Consider the following 20,050-nt stretch of genomic DNA (forward strand, 5'->3'; position numbering starts at 1 on the left):
TCATAAAGATCATAGGAGACACGAGCAGTCTTGTGTGGTGGTTCAACTGCGAATTCTATGGTGGGGAGACATCTCTTTTTATAGGGTACACCCGATGCCTGTGACTGAGAGGTTGTAGTTGTTATGTTGGAACTAGACGCCTGTGTAGTGGGAGGCGTGGTGTTCAAGTTCTGGATAATTTGAGGATGTTCATCAAAGTAATTTGCTAGGCAAGTCATACGAGTCATGACTCGGTCAATGTCGTCTGTAGACCATTTGGCCGAACTGGGTATTACCCCTGTGGGGTTAGAGGGTATGTTCCTCTTCTTCCTCAAGATTTATGGGGTCAGGCTGATGTGTCTCTTCAGACTGTCCTGTAGTATCCTGAAAGGGCATACCTTTATGTTGGCCAGGTTTTTTAATCCTCTTCTTGTCAAGTAAGTCCCTTTCACTAGAGGAACTGTATCTGTCTCTCTCCTTATGGCCCCTGCTCTTCGAAGATCATTTTTTGGAGCTCGGGGTTGAAGAGATAGTTAAGGAGGACTCCCTGGACTTGTCCCCAGATGTAGGCCAAGCTTCGACCATGGGGATGGCTTGCGCGGCGTCTTTCGCCGTCGTATATGGCCAGATGGAGGAGTATCCAGTCAGGTGACTGGGTTTGACATGCAGCGGTCACTCAAAGGACAAACGATCAGATGATCTGCCCTTCACCGTCGAGACTCTGTGTGCGACCTTACTCGCATCGCCGTGGGGTGTGTGTTTGTGGGGGAGTATGGTGCCCTTGCTGCCGGGTGTCTTCCCCATAACAGGACTGCTGGCCTGTCTACTAGGGTTGGGGGCTGGCACTGGGGTACGCTGGGGTTCCAAGTCACCCCCGCCGTCTGAAGGGACGGCGTCGCTGCCGTTGTTGGATGCCTCTGACGTCTATGGAGGCCTCGGCCTGCATGGCGTGATGGGCTCAATGTTTTGTTCGCCTGTCTTTTTCGGTTTGAGTAATATACACACCCGACAATGCACCTCGTCATGGTCTCTATTTAAGCAGAGGTTATAGACCCTGCGCTTGTCGACCCACGTGAACTTCCTATTACAAGAGGGGCAGAACTTAAAAGGGCTACGCTCCATAACGTATGTAGGCAGCTAGGCGACTATGGTAAAAGGTGGGAATATACATGTTTATGTCCACCCCCCACTCTCCCTACTGTAAGGCCGAAAGGGCCTTCCACGGTCGGGCCTTCCAAGGCCAGGTGGCGTCGTCGAAATCTTCATCCGACGGTCAGCTTCATAGTCTTCTTCGATCTTTACTGTGTCAAAGCACGGCGTCGGCAAAGGGACAGGAAGACACAGTAACTTAATAAATTTCAAAGGCATAAGCCGAAAATGGACTCTGCTTATATTTAGCGACCGCTCACAATGGCTGAAAAAAACAATTCGAGGAACCCACATGCTTGAGGGATTATGGGTACAGGGGACGTCACAATAGGGATAGTATGGCACGCCCTATTTCGACGCCCATTTTAGAGTTTCACAAAACTAATACTCCGCAGCTTCCACTAGATGTCGGCCTATGCATAGCATGTGATCTAAGCAGATACCACAAGCATCAGAAAATAGGTTAAAGGAAGGAAAAAAGGTTAAGCAGGTACACAGTATAGGTGAGGACAATTAAATCTTCCAATGAGATCTAGACAAGCCTTTCCCAGCAATAACAGTCTAAAACAAGTTACCACCTACAGAAATATCAAAGTCAATGGGCTAGAAGAGTCTGCAGGGAGCCAGGACAGTCAACGTCAATTGGAACAGTCTATGGAGCTGAGGCACTTCTTGGATAATAAACATCTTGCACAAAGTTAGAGCGTTTGTAGAAATCAGTGGTTAAGCCTGTGAAAAGCAGAGTTGGGATCAACTCACAAGGTAAGCAACTGAAAGTCTCAACTGAGAAAAACACAACTCAAAAAGACAACGAGGTAAGTACCCCAAGTCTAAAATGTACCTCTGGTTTGAAGAAGAGTGGTGTTAGGCAGGATTTGGAGCAGTACCCTTTGAGTGCACTAGAACAACCTTGACCTCCTGGCAATAGGAACCCAACCTTTGGTACAAGTATGTACTACACAGGTTGGTAGTGCGATTGAGCAGCCAAGCTTATCTCAAGAAGGGTCAATGTGAGCTGTAGGGGAGTTGCACAGATTCACGGTGACAAATATTCAAATACACTCTTACACACAAGGCTTCTTGATTAAACAATTATTAATTTATTTATTTAACAGTCAGTTTGAGTAAGCCTCCTTCAGAAGGGGCAATATAATAGTAACACACAAATACACTCCAAAATACACACTCTTAGTGTTCCTAAATCACTAAGTAACCTTTAGGGATGGCACACAGATACTTCCTACACCCTCAAGTGACTTCAATAGCTAGTGCACTGTGGACATTCATATATCACTGTTGCATTTAGAACCAGACTTAAGGGTATGTCAAAGAAAAAGGTTATTAGAACAAAACAATAGATCTCACAAATATTTTGAAGCAGGTAAGTACTTCTGAAACCCCAAAGTAGGGCCACAAGCTGTTTAGGCTTGTGACGTAAAGAAGCTGTAAGCACATTCACAGAAGCAACCAAGACAAGTCTCAACTGAGAACAAGTGAGGCTACACAAGAGGTAAGTTCTCCAATACTGTACCGTATCTTTGGTTAGAAAAAAACAGTTCTAGCTGGCTTCTGTTCCTCTGCAGCTCTGCAGATTCTGTGTTCCTGGGCCTCAGTCATGGTGCCAAGAGGGAGGAGGTCTGGAGGACTCCTGCACTGCAATGGGACACTCGGTGACAGAAAAGGACCAACTTCTATTCAGCGGCACTTCGCGATTTCAGCTCCTTCGCGCTTTAGCAAATAGCACCACTGCGGTTCTTGGCTGTTGAGATGGCCTTTCCTTGCATCTGGGGTCCAGCACTCTGTTGAGGTGGCCCAGGCTCGGTCAGTCCTGTTTCCTGGGAGTCCGGAGGATCTTCCTGTAGCTCTTGGCCAACTTAAAAGCAACGCGCACAATCTGGTGTTCTTCTCCTTGGCTCTTCGGTTCCATCAGTAGCAACAGTGGAAATACAACCAGCTTCGAGAGGATGTCCAGACGGTCTTATTTTGGAGTCGATTGGTCCCACCAACTCAAGGGGAGAAGTCTTCCTTGCAGGGCTTCTCAAGTCCAGGCAAATTGGAGCTTCAGCACAGCAGCGGGGCTTCAGGCAAACCAACGGTCCAGGAGTTGCAGCAGGCGTCTCTTCTAAGTTCTTCTTCGGATTCCTCCGTCCAGTGGTCGATTCTGCCTTCCAAGCCAAAAAGCCTTGCTTTTTATGCAGGTTTCTCCCATTCATTCCAGCCTAGGCTGTCAGTAGCCGGACAGCCAGCCCATCACCTAAGAGTGCATTCTTGTCTCCTAGGAGACTTAGCGCATGGGGTTTCGGGCACCTCCTTCTCTTCCTGCCCCTGCCAGACACCCTGGAGCCAGAGGCGGGCTTCACTCGTGAATCCTCCCAAAGACAAAACAAAGGGACCAAATCTGGTTTGGCGTGCAGAGTCAAGAAGGACCTTTCCACAAAGAAATGGTGAAAAAAAGACAACCAGGGCCATTTTGACAAAAAAGGCACCCTTGGGCGCTCTACTGCAGCTGCGAACGCAGCCCACGGTAAAAGCACACCACGTTAGTTGTTAGGCAGAGTTTGTATGCAGTATCCTTTGGGACCACTACACACAACTATGAGTACATGTGTAAGCAAAACCAACCTTTGGTATAAGTCTGTACTACACAGTTTTTGGTAGTGGAGCTGAGCAGCCAGGCTTACCTAAATGCGGGAATGTGAGCTGCAAGGATGTTACACAGAGGTCTACAATCACAAGTATTCAAATAAACTCTTACACTCAAGGTTTCTTGGTAAAACAATTATTAATTTATTTCACAGTCAGTTATAAAACAGTCACTAGAAGCAGACCATCTATATCGCACAAAAATATACTTCAGTACTTTACACTGTACGGTTCTGAGGCATTTAAACTACTTTGAATGAGGAGCAAAATGGCATTCAGAGTACTATGAAGTAGGAGCAAAAAGACATAAGTTAATAAAAAGATTACAGTTACTCTAAGACAGTGCAAATAGTTTGAGTTCACCAGAGGAGTCAATTCAATGCACTAGGTTAGGCCAAAGTCAATGGGCTAATGTCTTGTATAGGATAAAGCAGTTCTGGTAGTTAAACAGAAAAGACTTTGCCAAAGTTCTCCGAAGTAGTTTGTAAAAGACGGATTCATATGTTGGGTCAAAAGCTGACTAGGCCTGCAAGTTGCCAAAGTTACAAGCATTTTCGCAGTGAGAGCTAAATTCTCTCGGTCGGGTTTTCACAGTACCTTACAATGAAGAAAAAGATGCATCTGAAGATTTCTGTTCCTGGCAGTTCCTGCAGATCTCGCTGTTCCTGAGCCTCAGTCGTGAGGACAAGAGGGAGGACGTCGGGGGACTCCTGCACTGCACTGGGACTTGTCAAAGCTGGCACTTGGCAAATCTTCAATTCCAATATCTGTAGGCAAGCACACAAACTGGTGTCCCTCTCCCTGGTTATTCAGTTTCCTGCACCACTCTGAGGAAAATACAACCAGCTCCGAGAAGGGTATCCAGGTGGCTTACGAGTTGATTGGTCCTACCAACTCAAAGGGAGAAGTTGTCCTTGCAGGGCTTCTCTGTCGGGATGAACTTAGAGATACGGACCTGCAGCAGGGCTTCAGCAGGCAAACCAACTGTCAAGGAGTTGCAGCAGCCGTCCCCTTCAAGCTGGTCTTCGGTTCTTTTGTTCCAGTGGTCGACTCTGCCTTCCAAGCCAAGAGACTTGCCTTTCATTCAGTTTCCTACCATTCATTTCAGCCTAGCTGCCAATCACTCGGCAGGGTGGCTGTCCTTGCCGGACAGTCAGCTAGCCAATCACACCAGAGTGCATTTGGGCCTCCTAGGAGACTAAGCACAGGGAGTTTGACACCTCCCTCAATTCCTGCCCATCCCAGACACTCGAGCTCCAGAGGCGGTCCTCAGTCCTGAAGCCCGCCAAAGGTGATTAAACAAAGGGACCAAAACTGGTTTGGCATGCAGAGACAAACTCTAGAAGGACCTTTCCAAAAAGAAATGGTGAAAAAAGAAGACCAGAACCTGTTTAAAATAAAGAGGCTCAGATGCCATCTTGAAAAACATGGCTCCCGCGATTTAACGCTACAGGTGTTGGCGGTCGGGAAAAATCAGGGTAGTTTGTTGTAAAATCACTGCCACCAGCCATTTCAAGAGGAAAGGGTAGCATTTGACTTCTACATGAGTTTCTAGACATAGGGGATAATAGGTAACCCCTCCAGCACTCTATTGTAAGATAGGGTGTGCTGGATATAGGAGTTTAAAAATACTAGTAAAGTCAATTTCAATTTAATTTCTCTGGGAAACCGTAGTTTATCCCAGAGGAGGTATTTAAACCTTAGGACAGCCTGAAAGGCTTCCCTATGTCACTGCACTGAAGGTGCTGATTAAATACATGAGAGTTGGAAAAAAAAGGGCCACACTCTCTCCAGGTAAATAAACTCAAGTCCTCAAAATCCAGCAAAGTTGCTGGGGGTCTCTAAGATGAAGGGAATTAGCATTTTTTTTAGAATTCTCACCAACAGTAGTTAAAAGTAAACCACTGCCACCAGCCATTCATCGAGGAAAGGGTAACAGAAATGTTACATGAAAAACTAGACAGAGGGGATACCAAGTAACCACTCCAGCATCCTATGGTAAGAGTGTGCTGGGTCTAGAAAGTTACAAATGTAAGTAAAGTCAATTTCACTTCACTGCTCTTGGAAACTAGTTCATCCCATAGAAGGTATTTAAACCTTTGTGAAATCTGAAAATCTTCCCTGTGCCAGTGCACTGAAGGTGCTGTGTGACCATGTAAAGATGATGCCTATGGTGTTTGTCAGACTCCATACTTGGACAGAAATACAGAGTTCAAATCATACAATAATACACGTGTGGGGGAAAAAAGCCTCTCCAGGTTAAAAATTAAAAGTCCTAAAATCCAGCACAGTTGCTGCGGGTCTCTAAGGTAGAGAGGAATTAGCACATTTCTGAGAATTCTCCCTAACAAGGGGTCCAGCTGGATTCCATCCTGTGGCAACGGTGCAGACCCTACGATCCTGAGCCTCAGTCGAGGGGACAAGAGGGAGGGTGTCTGGAGGGCCCCTGCAACAGCAATTTGGGGGTCGTCGGCAGCTACGGGATCTTTTCGGATCAGCAGGACCTAGCGGTTTCAGCGCTCTAAGCGGCACCACCGTGGATCTCTGATACCGGTTGGGGTTCCTTCACTCCTTGGGTCCTGCACTCTGGTGAGGGGACTCAAGCTCTGGTCGTCCTGCTTTGGGAGGGTCCTTAGGAGACTCCTGGAGCTTCTGACCGGATTGCAGACGTTGCACTCGACTACAGATTTCTCCACCCCTGGCACTCAGTTCTTGCAGCAGCTAAGTAATACAGCCAATCAGGGAACATGGTCCAGTGGAGTTTGTCTCAGGGTTAGTTGGTCCCACTAACCGAAGGGAAGAAGTCGTCCCTTCCGGAGCTGCTCTTGTTGATCAGAAAAAGGAGTTTCATCACAGCAGCAGGGCTTCACTGGGAAATTCGAAGGTCCAGGAGGATAGAGCAAGCTTCGTTCACGGTTTCTTTGTCGGGTGGTTCTCCCAGTGGTCGACTCTCCTAGAATAAAAGTTATCCCGAATCTGAGTTATAGGTTTATACCGTTCCGAGTATCTGTGTTTCACTAGATCAGATAAGTATAGTGTCCAGTTGATAGGACTATGTAATTTCTTTCTGAGTGTCACAGTATAACGAGTAGGGTCTACTACCCTTGAATTACTCAATTGTAATCTGAAAGTAACCATTGGTTTATACTCCCCAAGAATAGGTGTGACCTATACTGAAAGTGTATGAAAAAGTTTGACTTCCCTAGAACTACTGTTAGGTGTTCCAAATAAGGTTATATGCTTTGGTCTATGTACCTTAAAGCATAGTGTTGTGTTTTTATCATTGTGGTTATATATAATGTGGTAGTACCTATTTACCCCAAGATTTATCTGGGCCTACTTGTATTTAAATAAACCATTTATTTTTGCAATATTTTGGGCCTGATTCACAGAAGTGTTTTATAATGGCGCAATCGCATAGGAAAAAGTTATGTGAATCAGGCCCATAGTGTTTCAGTGTTTCTTTGGATCATTTGTATTACAATTTCATTTGTACTGATTCTACAGCCCTCGCTCCCTCCTAAGATAAGCCTGGCTGCTCTGTCTACGCTACCCTGATCTCAGGTGGTACAGCCTTATACTAAGAGTGGATTCTTCTACGGCCAGTTGAATGGTTTTACTAAGCCCAAAAAACAGTTCTAACAGGCCTTTAGCAAAGGAAATTATGTCCAGCAACAGTACACATAAGTCATGTATATATTTCAGACAAATCTGGATAATAAACCTGTACTTTTGCCTCAACAATGCAGATTTACCTCAATAGCAGCCGCAGCTTTGGAATCAAAACCATCACACACAAGCACAAGGAGAGTGTCACCGACGCCACGCAGGATCTGCACTGCTTCAGTGTGCGTCATTCCCAAGAGAGACTGGTGGTTCACCTCCAGGATACGCATGCCAACTCTCAGCCTCCCATCTCGAGCTGCAGCACCAGAAGAGCTCACCTAAAAAGCAGGGTAAGAGATGGTCACCATCGTCTGGTACTTAGATTGCACAAAAGGCCTGAACCAATGATACTAAAAAAACAAAACCGCATGCAGTCACACCTTCACACTATGTCCCCATTAGCCCACTGAAACGCAAAGCCCTGCAACACAGACGGGACCACAAAGCTGTGTGCTATCCCTGGCTAGGAAAGAGAACAAGTCCTGCCCCCGCCCCACAATAGCATTCAGCGTGGCTGTTTTCCGCCTTGGACATGGATAGCACTCACCCTGGAGATAAATATCCCCTCATCTGTGGGGTCGAATGGATTGCCAGCGTGTCCTTTTGCTCCTCCTCGAATGCTGATTCCAAGTTTTTCACCAGGACCCTTGTCAATGCTGATCTCCTGCCAGGGACACCCAAAATATAAGAACAGCCTCATCACTCAAAGATTGCTTTCCTAAATCCACCCAATGCATTATGGTGAACATGAATGACACTCAAGTCTAGCCAAACTCAATCAAGGCAAGTAGGTAGAACGGTAACGCTTAGAGGGGTGTGAGTGGAGTATGGCTGCAATGATACACATGCCGAGAATTCCAATAATTCAAGTCAGACCCGAAAGTACAAAATTATAAAAAGGAGTAGCCCATTATTACAGTACAAACTAAGTAATGAAACCTTTCATTAAGCAGCATCACTCATTGACTATCAAACATATATACACACACATCTACTATGGCGGGTTCTGACTAGAACCTCTACACTTTAAAGATAGTTAAAGAATAAAGAGCAATGCATCATCAAGACTGTCTTTAAGGTTGTATATAAATTGTTCGAGTCACAATTGCTCGAATGACAATTGACCTTTTCACAATGAACCGAATTGTGAAGGTCAATTGTTACATATGTGCGGGGGGGTGTTATATATATATAAATTTGGTCAATTGTGAAAAGGGTCAATTCGGACCCTTGAAATTAGGTCAATTGTTCATTCGACCAATTTGGTAATACCGTCTTTAAGAGTGCACAGTAAAGTGTGAGTAGAGAGAGAAACACTTGATTCAAAACAAGTCAAACACAGGTTAGTAATCAATTTAGCAGATCAGAGGAAAAACACTTATGAGCAAACCTAGAATTAGATCCCTAACTTATGGTTGGGGAGAATTCTAATTTCTGTGCCAATTCTCTTCAACCTTAGAGACCCCCAGATCTTTAGCTGGACTTTAGGACTTTTCAATTTTCACCCTGGAGTGAGACAGACCTTTTTCTCTCACTCATGTGTTTCTCCTGATTTGGATTATGTGTTTCCTCTGTTTTTGGTGTCTGACAAACTCCATAGGCATCACCTTTTTGTATGGCGACACAGCACCAGTGTCAGAGAATTCCTTTAGATTTCTCATAAGGTTTAAGTACCTTTTCTTGTGAGAACTACAGTTCCCAAGAATGGTAAAGTGAGATTGGCTTTACTTACCTTTTCCCATAGTATGTCCAGCACACAACATTTTATGTGGAGTGCTGGGGGGTTACCTAGTAGCCCCTTTTCCTACTTTGTCATGTAACATTTTGATGTTGTCCTCACTACTTTAAATGGCTGGTGGCAGTGGTTTACTTTTACCTACCATTGTGCTTTTCTACCGCAGGCTGAACCCTCAGCTTTAGTACAGCACCCATGGGTGACCATTTAGTCAAAATGGCCCCTATCTTCTTGTTTTGCCATTTTCTGTTTGTGAGGTCCTTCTTGGGTTTTACTTTGTGCGTTGAGACACATTTGAGCCCTTTGTTTGTCTTGCCTTTGGCAGGCTTCAGCCCTGAAGCCCGCTTCTGGCTCCAGATTGTCTGGGAGGACAGGATGTGAGGGAGGTTCCCAAAACTCCCCCTGTCTTTTGTATCTAGGAATGCCTGAATGCAACCAGTTCTGTTTGGCTGGCTGCCTGGCCTTCCATGACCGTGGTCGAAAACGTCCAGGACAGACCCGCTGCTGTGTGATTGACAGCCTAGGCTGTGCATGAATGGGAGAAACCTGCTTAAAGGTTGAGTTTTTTGGGACTACAGGCAGAGTCGATGGCTGGGAGAAACACCCAATGAAGAAACCATGAATGAAGCTTGCTGCAACCTCCTGGACCTTTGAATTGCCCGGTGAAGCCCTGCTGCTGTGCTGAACTCCTTTTTCACCTCGACAGAGAAACTCAGAGCGGAACGACTTCTCCCCTTGGGTTAGTGGGATCAACTAACCCAGAGACTAACTACACTGGACCACAATCCCCGACTTGCTGTGCCGCTGTGTTGCTTCGGAAGCCAGGGGTCGAGTGTCCGTTCTGCCGCGGAACCAATCCCCCCTGAAGCTTCATGAGACTCATAAGGACCATCCCGAAGCAGGATCTCCTGATCCAAAGTCCCCTCACCAGAGTACCGGACCGAGGGAGCAGAGAGAGTCCAACTGGTGTCTGAGATCCACATCAGTGCTGTTTACTAAGCGCTGAAATCGCAAAGTGCCACTGAATCGAAAAGAGCCTGTAGCTGCCAACGGCCTCCTAAGTACCGCTGCAGGAAGAGCCCTCAGACGTCCTGCCCCTTGTCCACAAGACTGAGGCTCAGGAACAAGGGTCTGCACCACTGCAAGACAGAATCCAGCTGGACCACCTTCTAACCAGAGGTACTGTTTAGGCCTGAGGTACTTACCTTATTGCCTTTAGCCGCGCTCTTCTCACTTGGCAATTGCATTGGCTTACCTTTTACGAGTTGATTCCAACTCTCTTCTCACAGGCCTAACAGCTAATGGCCCTACAAGTGATTTTTCTGAACTCTCAATCTTTGTGCAAGACTTTGATCAAAGTGCATCAGAGGAATTGACTGTGTCCCAAATGACTTTGGCTTCCCTGGCTCCCTGAAGGCACTCCCTCTAGTCCATTGACTCTGATACTGTTTGTCTCTCATGGGTGGTAGCTTGTTGTGTACTGGTACTGCTGGGAAAGGCTTACCTAGACTTCATTGGAGCATCTAGCTGTCCTCACATTTACTGAGAAACTGTTCTAACCTTTTGACTTCCTAACCCTTTCCTTTCTGCAACCTCAGAATCTGCAACGTATACTAGTGTGATATATAAATGCCATTACTGTCCTGGTGATTGAAGTCACCTCAGGGTGTACGAATTGTGTATGAACCATATCCAAAGATTATCCACTAACTTATTTTGATTCTGAAAAGTAATTTTAAGGTATATTTACATTGTTACAACAAACAGACTTTAAGAATGCTTATTTACAACTGACGTTAAACAAATAACCATTTATAACTGAAACCTTGAGTACAAGTGTTATTTGGCTACTTGTATTTACGGTTTTCATTTGTACAGCTCTACAGCTCACATTTACCCCTCTTGAGATAGGCCTGGCTGCTCAGTCACACTACTACTGTGTGTAGTACAGAACTATACCAAAATGTGGGTTACCAAATACCAAGCAGGTAAGTGTTGTGTAGTCTCAATTATTATCTAACACTTATTAAGTCTACCCCCAAGATAGCAAGGGGCCTAGTGCCCTAAAGTCACCAGTTCCACACAATATACTGTTCAGGCAGTTTCATTATTGGATTGCGCAATGACAGTGTTTGCGATTAAGTGCTCCAAAAAATTAGAAACCTTCAGGTAAATCTCTCTCAATCCCACCACCTTAGGGAAGGCCCAGGCGAGATTCCTTGACAGGATCACCACCAATCCACATCACGAAAGAGATAGGGACAAGTAACCCAATGGAGAAGATGGGGGAGGGACAAAACCAGTATGTAAACAAACCCTTTTACTCTAATTTTCCCTGAGACCACTTTAAGGGTTCCAGAAATTGTTGGGGCCATGCACATCCGTGCAGGACCACCTCAGGTTCTGTAAGCAATTCAAGACCTTCCTTTTCACTTCTGCTTTCTCCCCTGTTGATGTTCCTGTCTGCTGCAGTAACAGGTTACCTGGCCCTCCTCTGAATCTTTCGGGGACCGGGCTCCTTCACGACCAGTAGCCCCATGCACTGCCTCCGGGCCTACCACGCAGTAGGGACTGTATCTGAAATTCTACAGTCCCCTGTCTCCATGCACTTACTTAGAACCGGCCACCCCGGCGGCACTTACTTGAGCTTTGCACTCTTCTTTTCCCACCCCTTGGGATCTGAACACCACAAGGCATAGTAAGATAGTTTGTTTTGTTACCCTTTGTCTTCCCCTTCCTTGTCATGTCGCGCCTAGAAACACTTGTGTACAGGCGCGTTATAAATGACATCATATAGGGATTTTAGAACTCTGAAGTGGTGTGTTTTCTCTTTTGGGGTTATGTACAGTGTAGCTTTGTGTGTGGTACCCCTGACTTAATTGCAGGACCCCATATCATTGTTCGTTCCAGAAATCCCTCCTAACATCTGTGCTAGCTCATTTGTTACGCTTTAAACCACTATCCTTGTTTTTGATTTAGTTTACTACTAAAAGTCCACTTGCTGGATATTCAAAAAAACATTTAAACAATTTCCTGGATGCCTTTTCTGAAGAAAATGTACATTATGTGGCATGCTCAATAACAGAACCAAAAGAATCATAAAAAGGGGGTTGGCATTCTACAGTAAACTAGTGTTAGTAAGAATTAGTGCAGTCCAACTGGTGTGGGACTACACAAGACATATCCTCTTGCTATTAGACAACCCACCTTTTATTTAGGCCTGTAGTACACAAGTTGGTAGAGTGACTGAGCAGCCAGGCTCATCTTAAGAGGGGTAATGTGAGCTGTAGGGCTGTACGATGAAATCAGTAAATACAGGTATCCAAGTAAAAACTTGCACACTTAAAGTAATATAATACATTATTTATATATACACAAAGATATTTAAAGCATTCTTTAAAAATCAGTAATTAGCTGTGACATTAATCCCAAGGTAGGATTCAATTCAAAAAGTGAACAATAAAAGCAGGCGAGTAATTCATCCATATGTGTCATGTCAGAGCACCCGGTGGAGACGTCATTTGGGGTCAGTGTAAAGGTATCCCTAATTACGCGCACACCAGAATCTATGCACCCCTCTAGGGAAATAAGGCAAAATGGCGATCTTGTAATAACAAGTTTAATCTTACAAAATGAGGACTCTGCTGCCTGAACTGTCTTCTCCTGTCCCTCTTCTGTTCCTTCCTGCCAAAGTGGTTTCAGGCAGGGGTTTATATAGGCCTGGTTTGTTGTGGTGGTTTCTGGATATGGATCATGGCTTCATCCCAATCCGTCCTTTTTCCATAATAGGGATGCTCCAAAGCCTGCCTTATTCGTTGTTGGCGGTTTTGTCATGGCATGCTGTTCTACATTTTGCTACCTATGCAAAAACACACTGCAGCTCTGCAGACTTTTACAAACCGTGAGGCCTAGCCCAAGGTAAAACTAAACATTTTTATGTGTGCAAACATTTTCCAGTCATTCTCTCCATATTCCATGCTCGCGTTTTATCCGGGTCCTTTAGTCTCCTCCACACTTTACTCTTATAATTTGTTCTATTCTGCATTTTGTTGCATAGAACATGTAATTCCTATTTTTAACCTGCATGGACCTTTGCCGGATAGTAGACGGTTTGTGATGGCCATAGTGCACTGCATGTGGTCAAGTTTTAGATCCCACAGGCTGCATTCCTTCTGGGAAGGGAGAGGGGGGGGGGGGGGAGGGGGCGGCAAGTTCGACTCATATACGGCACTAAGATTTTACAATGCCTAGTATCAGACAAATCTATACAGCTAATAGTTGATTGCACCTTCCATTTAAGAAATAACTGCCTTATTCACTGCCTGCCCATGTCTGTGTATGCGATTATGTTTGCATGAGAGAGCCTTCCCAGTGCCCCTCCTCCCCGTTAGTCCATTATAGCTCCTCAAAGAGGTCCTCCCTAATTCTAAAGCACTTGGGGGTTCGGACTGACCCTGGTTCCTTCCCAACATCTGTATATCATTTACATAGTATCACCTTTGCAGTATTGAGTTATTCAATTAAGGAAAGATTAGGGCTAGATTAGAACAGATCGATAGGTTATAAGAACAGTTAGATTCTCCCATAGGGATTCAGGCAGTCTATTATCCCAGCATTAAAGTGTTCAACATTTAAAACTTGTAAGGGAACAAGCACTGCCAAAGCCAACAGGTTCAAAAGGAGGCGTTTAGGGAGCCAGGACAGCCAAAGTCAATGGACAAAGTCTAAGTTCTGATGTACTACTTCTTCAGAATATGTTCTTAAATAGTCAGTGTACAAAAGAGAAATAACAGTGTTAGACAAGGTTGTATGCAGTACCCTTTGGGTGCACTACAACAACCCAGACCTCCTGGCAATAGGAACCCAAACTTTGGTATAAGTCTGTACTACACAGGTTGGTAGCGTGTTGAGCAGCCAGGCTTATCTCAAGAGGGGTCAATGTGAGCTGTAGTGGCGTTAAACAGAGATTCACAGTAAACCCCTCAATGCAAAGTTAGTTAACCCTTTCCTGGAAGGAAGACCAAACACATTCACAGAGGGAAGAGTCATTATTCAGGGAGCCAGGCTAAGCCAAAGTCAATTTGAGCCAAAGAAGAAAGAAAAGCTCTGGTTAGGATTTCCTTGATCCCTCTGGCCTCGACTCTGGTGAGGGAACTCTGGACGCGATTTCCTGCTTCTGTAGGGTCCTCTGAATGCCCACAAAGATCAGGCAGATTCAGACTTCGGAAGACAATGAACTCAGAGGTGGTTGAAGTACCCCGGGTTTTGGGTTTATGCAGCCTTGGAAAGTCGAAGCAAGTCAGGGGTTGCACCAAAATAGAGTTTGTCTCGAGGCTAGTTGGTCCCACCAGCCTAAGGAAGGAAGTTGACCTTTACCGGTCTTCCCCGTCAATACGAAAACCAGGGTCAACTGAGCTGCAGGGCTTCACCGGGCACTTCGTGGTCCAAAAGGGTGCTGCAGGCATCTTCTCTAGACTTCTGCTTCGGATGTTGTTCTCCAGTGGTCGACCCTGCTCTTAGTCCCAAAAACCTCGCTTTTTATGCAAGTTCCCATTCATTCACCGCCCTAGGCTGTCAATCACACAGCAGGGTGGCTAACCTCCAAGATAGCCAGCCGGCCAATTGGAACTGGTTACATCCCGGCACACCTAGAGACAAAGGACATGGAAGTTTTGGGACCCTCCCTCACTTCCTGCCTTTCCAGACACTGGAGCCTCGGCTGGCTCCATGGCTGAAGCCCGCCAAAGGCAAATCGCACAAAGGACTCAAACCCGATGCAAACAGAGTAAAAGCCCAGAAGAAACTAACAAGAAATGGCAAAAAAAAGAAGATGGAGCCATTTTGAGAAAATGGTCACCCTTGGATGCAGCACTGTAGCTGAGAATCAGCCTGCAGATACATGTCACTAGGTAGTAAAAAAGAAACCACTGCAGCCAGTCATTCACGTGAGTTAATGTAACAGAATGTTTCATATGAATGGGTTAAAGGAGTTATTATGTAACCCCCCCCAGCACTCCACATAGGGTGGTGTGTGGTGGACCCATAAAGTAAAAGTAAGACAGGGGTTATCTCACTATTCTTGGGACCAGTAGTTCACCCAAGAAAATGTAGTTAAACATTAAGAGACGTCCAAGGGACTTTTCAGTGGTACTGCACAAAAGGTGCTGTGTGTCACAATACAAAGGCAGATGTCTATGGAGTTTACCAGACTCCATAAAACAGTAAGGAACATATAGAATCCTAGTCAGGAAAACCCATGAGTGAGTGAGAAAAGGGTCCCACTCAGGAGTAAAAATTAAAAAGAGCTGGGGGTCTCTAGGGTTAAAGGGAATTGGCACAGGAATTAAAATTCTCCCTAACAACTAGGCACAGCAGATTTTATCTCCACAAGAAATATAAATCACAAAGAGCAGGCTACAACCCACAAAACAACAAACGGATAAAAAAACGTTTTAAAATGAAGGGTGCAATTGGCAAAGCAAACTATGGGATGGGCGGTATTTCCTGTCCCAAGCTGAACAGGGGAAAATACAGGGGGGCTGTTCTCATCTCCACCACGCCACCCTTCACCCAAAATGGTATGAAGTGCAGTTATTGTTCAAATCTCGTTTCAACCACACTGATTTTCTGAAACATTCTACATGTAGAAATCTACGACACTGTGTTGGACAATCTTATCAGAATAATCATGCCTGGATAGAGCAACAGGCTATCCCAGGATGTTAAAGCTGCTCTCGGTCTGAGAAATCATAGTAAGAATCAATGGAAGTGACCAACGCCTCCATCCCATCTTGCCCAATCACATCACTCATAGAATCCCTATGCCACTTCACACAACAGAAGGAGACATTTTGGCTACCCAACCATGCACCAGATTCACACTTGAGTACCCACCTGCATCCCTGGAGGAGGAGGGTCTCGTCTCACTAGCATCTTAATCTCCTGCGAGTTAAATAGCAAGGCATTCACTGCCTCTTGATGTGTAGCATGTCGCAAGTCAATTTTGTTTACTTCTAGGATTCTGTCGCCAACACGCAGCCCACTCCGAGCAGCGAGCCCTTGAGAAATCACCTTTAACAAATGATAACCAGCAGAGCATCAGAGATATGTGCAGAAACCTGCATGTACAATAACCAGTACATAGATGGACACCACCATATGAATCATCAGCTGACTGGAAGCTATCAAAATCACATTATGAGTAGTGTATATGCAGATTTCAAAGCACTGCATTCTGCTCAATACCTTTGAGATGAAAACTCCAGGCTCATGAACTCCAAATGGATGGCTTGAGTGATCACTTCCCCCAACGATGCTGAGCCCCAGAGCCCCACCAGCTTTCACCAGCAGGACTTCCTAAATGAAAAAGAAGAGAAGAGTGGAGCAACTACCAGGTGCAAAGAGAATGTGGATGGGAAAGGCAGGCAATGTCAGAACAGGAACCGTTTGGCTTGCACATATTTCTATAAAGACAATCATCCTGGTGCCCTTAGCATTTAGAGAATAAAAAGGCCATGCATATACAGTTCACATTACTAGTCTACTATGAAGTACATATATTTCTGCACACAGGTGCATAAATGCTTATACTATTGTATATAATAAAAGTGTGCACAACGCCTGGCCTAGCATAGCCAAGCAAAACAGTAGTGGGGTGCAGACCTCTTTGTGCCAACATGAAACCTTAAGGACAACTGCATGAAGGAAATGGCACCCTACACTAAGTGTTTGTGTGTATGTATAGGACATACATTACTTAGCGCATTCTTATTTCTGATATGAAATAGCTTGCTTCCCAGGGATTGCTGCCAAATTATGAACTCCATGCCCCTAGCATTGAGGACAGACCCATCATTATGGTCATTCCACAAAGCCCTCAAAACCTGGCTATTCACACAAGTCCACAGCTGACTTAAGCTTAGGGCTCTCACAGGTAGATAGCAATGACCCCTCTGAATTATTGTCTGTATACCTTGTAAGTCATAACTTACTTACCAGCTGCACTATGCTGAAATTAGGTAGAATTATTGCGTCAGAAGTTCTGTAAATAATGTAAGATAATGATGTAATCTGCTACCACTGTACTGGAACCTTATAGGACTGTAACCTCATGCTACAAGTTCCTAATGTTACCAATCACTTAAGCTAAAAGCGCCTAGATACCTTTGGGTTAAGTGCGCTATATAAATGACAAAATAAATTATGCTTATAGCTGCTTAGATTCACATGCTTTGCATAGGCCACCAACTAGTGGTAAGTGTAGAGTATTGCATGACTTGTTTTCGAAGGTCGAAAAGGGATGTTAACTGGGCATGTCTAATAATATCCCTAGTGTCAAATCCATTGTACCCTTGGTCCTTCACACGTCAAATTACTCAGATTGTTTTGTTTCTAACATGAGGGAGCATGAAGTGTATGTGCGAGCGAGTACATAAGTGCATGTGTAATATGTTTTGATGTCTATGTACCTTCACCTCCAAGAGGGGAGGAAGGGTGGGCGCATGTGTTAGGAAAGATTTCCCTGAGGTGCAATTTGCACTCCATTTGTGAACCCCCCGCACTTTTTGCTTTTGTTTGGAGTACCTAACCTGACTTTTTCCAGTGGAGCACAGCCTTCAGCTGCACTCTTCTGGGCTTTCGTTCATTTGTTAGGGGGAAACTGACACATCCTTCAGGCTGTCAGTACTGGGAAACTAGGTTTCCCATAGTCTCCGACTTTGTTGCCATTTTTGGGTAACTTTTTATGTATGTGCCAAGTATCTTACAGTACCACGCATATGGGTGCTTTTGTTTTATGGCCATAGAAACCCTCTAAGGATTGGTGCTTGTAGAAGTGTGCCTAGGATTAACTGGTGGCAGCAGTTTACTTTTAAAGTATTTTTACTTCGTTTTTATGGACCATACCGCGATTACCGCGTTTGGCCTAAGACTGTGGCTAGGGCCGAAAATGGCCGTGCCACCAAGTTTTTTGTTGTCCTTTGGCCATTTTGTTCCTTTGCCTTCCCCCAGATTGAGAGACCCAGGTATTCCTTTTTTGGGCATGTAGTCTTCTGTGAAAACCACAACTTTTGCAGGCTCCTGCAGGTCACGTGTGCTAGGGCCCAGAAGAGGGTTGGGACGGTCTGGTCCCAATCCACACTACTGGTGCCAGTATATCTAGTTGACCTGAATGACTGGAACCACTGTGAGCCAGGACTGGCCCACAACTGGCGGGCATGAAAGAGCAGTTCTTCTACTGGCTATCCCAGATTTGAGCGCAAAACAAATCTTGGATAAGAGAAGCGGCCCTGCATCCATTCCAGGTCGATCAACTGAAGTTCAAACCAAACAGAAGGAGCCAAGTATCCTGAAACAAAAGAGCAGACACGTGGAACCACCAGAGACATGCTGGAAGGTTTGGCACCCTGACCCCGCTGTCGTCCCGTAGGACCCGTTTCTTCCACGCTCCAAGAAGGCATGCCAGGGCGCTTAACCCCTTTGGAGTAGTGGTAAAAACTACTCTAGGCTTCATCTACTTACCCTCACAAAGAGCCTCTGATATGATATGGTATTTATGATGCGCCAGTGTTTCAAGGCGCGACGAGGCAAGGAAGGGGGAACAGAGGGGAGACAACGATCTTACTAGGCCAGGTGACATTGAGATTGTGCAGGGGGGGATGAAGGGGGGGTTGCTGGGGGGAGGGGGAGGAGAAGGAGGAGAGGGCGTGCAATAAATAGGATCAACAGTAAGAATAAATAAAAACAATAGGTAAAAGTCCAGCCAGCTAGTGGCAAGTGCAGGGGTAAGTGCAGGCATCAAGTGTCAAGAGCTGGGGGGACTGTTGGGATCCAGAAGGCAGTGCAGGTGTGCAGCTGGTGGGGGAGGGGCCATGGGCCTGATATCAGAGAGTAGCCAGGTGACCAGTGCATTTTCAGTCATAAGTTCAGCAGGGGCGAGAAGGAGAGAAAGCAGAAACAAAGATGAAGGTCTTGGGGTGCTTCCGGATCCAGAGATGGTTCTCCTAAAGTTTCAGGGAGACAGGAAGGCTGTTCCAGAGGGAGGCCACAGCCGAAGAAAGAAATCTACTACCAACTTGTTGCTTGGAGAAGCGACTGACCCTGAGGGAGTTGGAGGCGGATGAGCAAAGAGCTCAAGAAGGAAGATATTTAGGTAGAGTGGGTTGGTGGTATTGAGGCCCCAGGCCCCAGAAGGCCTTGTGGACAATGCAGAGGGTTTTGAACTTAATCCTCGCAACCACTGGGAGCCAGTGCAGAGATTTCAGTCCTGGAGAGCTATGATCCCTGGGCTTGAGGCCAATGACAAGTCTCAGTCCTGTTTCTGGATGAGTTACTCGGGGGCGGAGAGTAGAAGCAGGCAGATTAGATTTAGAAAGAGGCTGTCGCAATACTCCAGCCTAGAGAGAACCAGAATTCTGGAGACATTGAGCTTCGGGGGGGAAGGAGAGGAAAGGAAGAATACCTCTGAGGAGGGGCAGCTGTTCGTGTGACTTCGTAGAGATGTCAGAGATGTGAGGAGAGAAGGAGTTAGTGGAGATGACCAAGGTTTTTAGCTTCACAGGTGGGAGAAGGAAGAGGGCCAAGAGAGGCCGGCCAGAGAGCGATAGGAAAGGAGGGAGCAGGTGTGCTGATGAGGAGAATCTCAGCCTTACTGACATTAAGGCAGAGATAGTTGGCGGAACACCGCTCTTGGATAGCAGACAGAGATGAGAGCGGGAGAAGAGGTGCGGAAGGAAGCCTGAAAATGAGCTGAGTGTCGTCCGCATATCACTGAAAGTTGGGGTAGAGAGCATCAATGCTGTGGGCAAGAGGTGCCAGGTACTCGTTGAAAAGCCAGGGAGAGAGGTTAGACCCCTGGGGAACACCACAGGTAGAGATAAA

At 45.7% G+C, this 20,050-nt stretch overlaps 1 protein-coding gene across 27 annotated transcripts in view; it reads right to left on the reverse strand.

The window, feature by feature from the left end:
- The window catches only part of SCRIB (scribble planar cell polarity protein), a 1,329,907-nt gene that overhangs the window by 504,527 nt on the left and 805,330 nt on the right, over positions 1-20,050 (reverse strand). For all 27 annotated transcript variants that reach the window (XR_011278687.1, XM_069621824.1, XM_069621823.1 and 24 more), the window contains 4 exons: positions 16,418-16,528; positions 16,067-16,243; positions 7,985-8,101; positions 7,527-7,715 (listed from right to left, as the gene is read on the reverse strand). Coding sequence is in view for 26 of the 27 variants with exons in the window: in XM_069621824.1 (XP_069477925.1) it covers positions 7,527-7,715; positions 7,985-8,101; positions 16,067-16,243; positions 16,418-16,528 (594 nt within the window). In the remaining variant the exon portion in view is untranslated. The remainder of the gene's footprint in view (positions 1-7,526; positions 7,716-7,984; positions 8,102-16,066; positions 16,244-16,417; positions 16,529-20,050) is intronic.

Source organism: Ambystoma mexicanum, chromosome 5q (genome assembly GCF_040938575.1).
Source record: "Ambystoma mexicanum isolate Mex_15411 chromosome 5q, UKY_AmexF1_1, whole genome shotgun sequence".
Taxonomy (NCBI): domain Eukaryota; kingdom Metazoa; phylum Chordata; class Amphibia; order Caudata; family Ambystomatidae; genus Ambystoma; species Ambystoma mexicanum.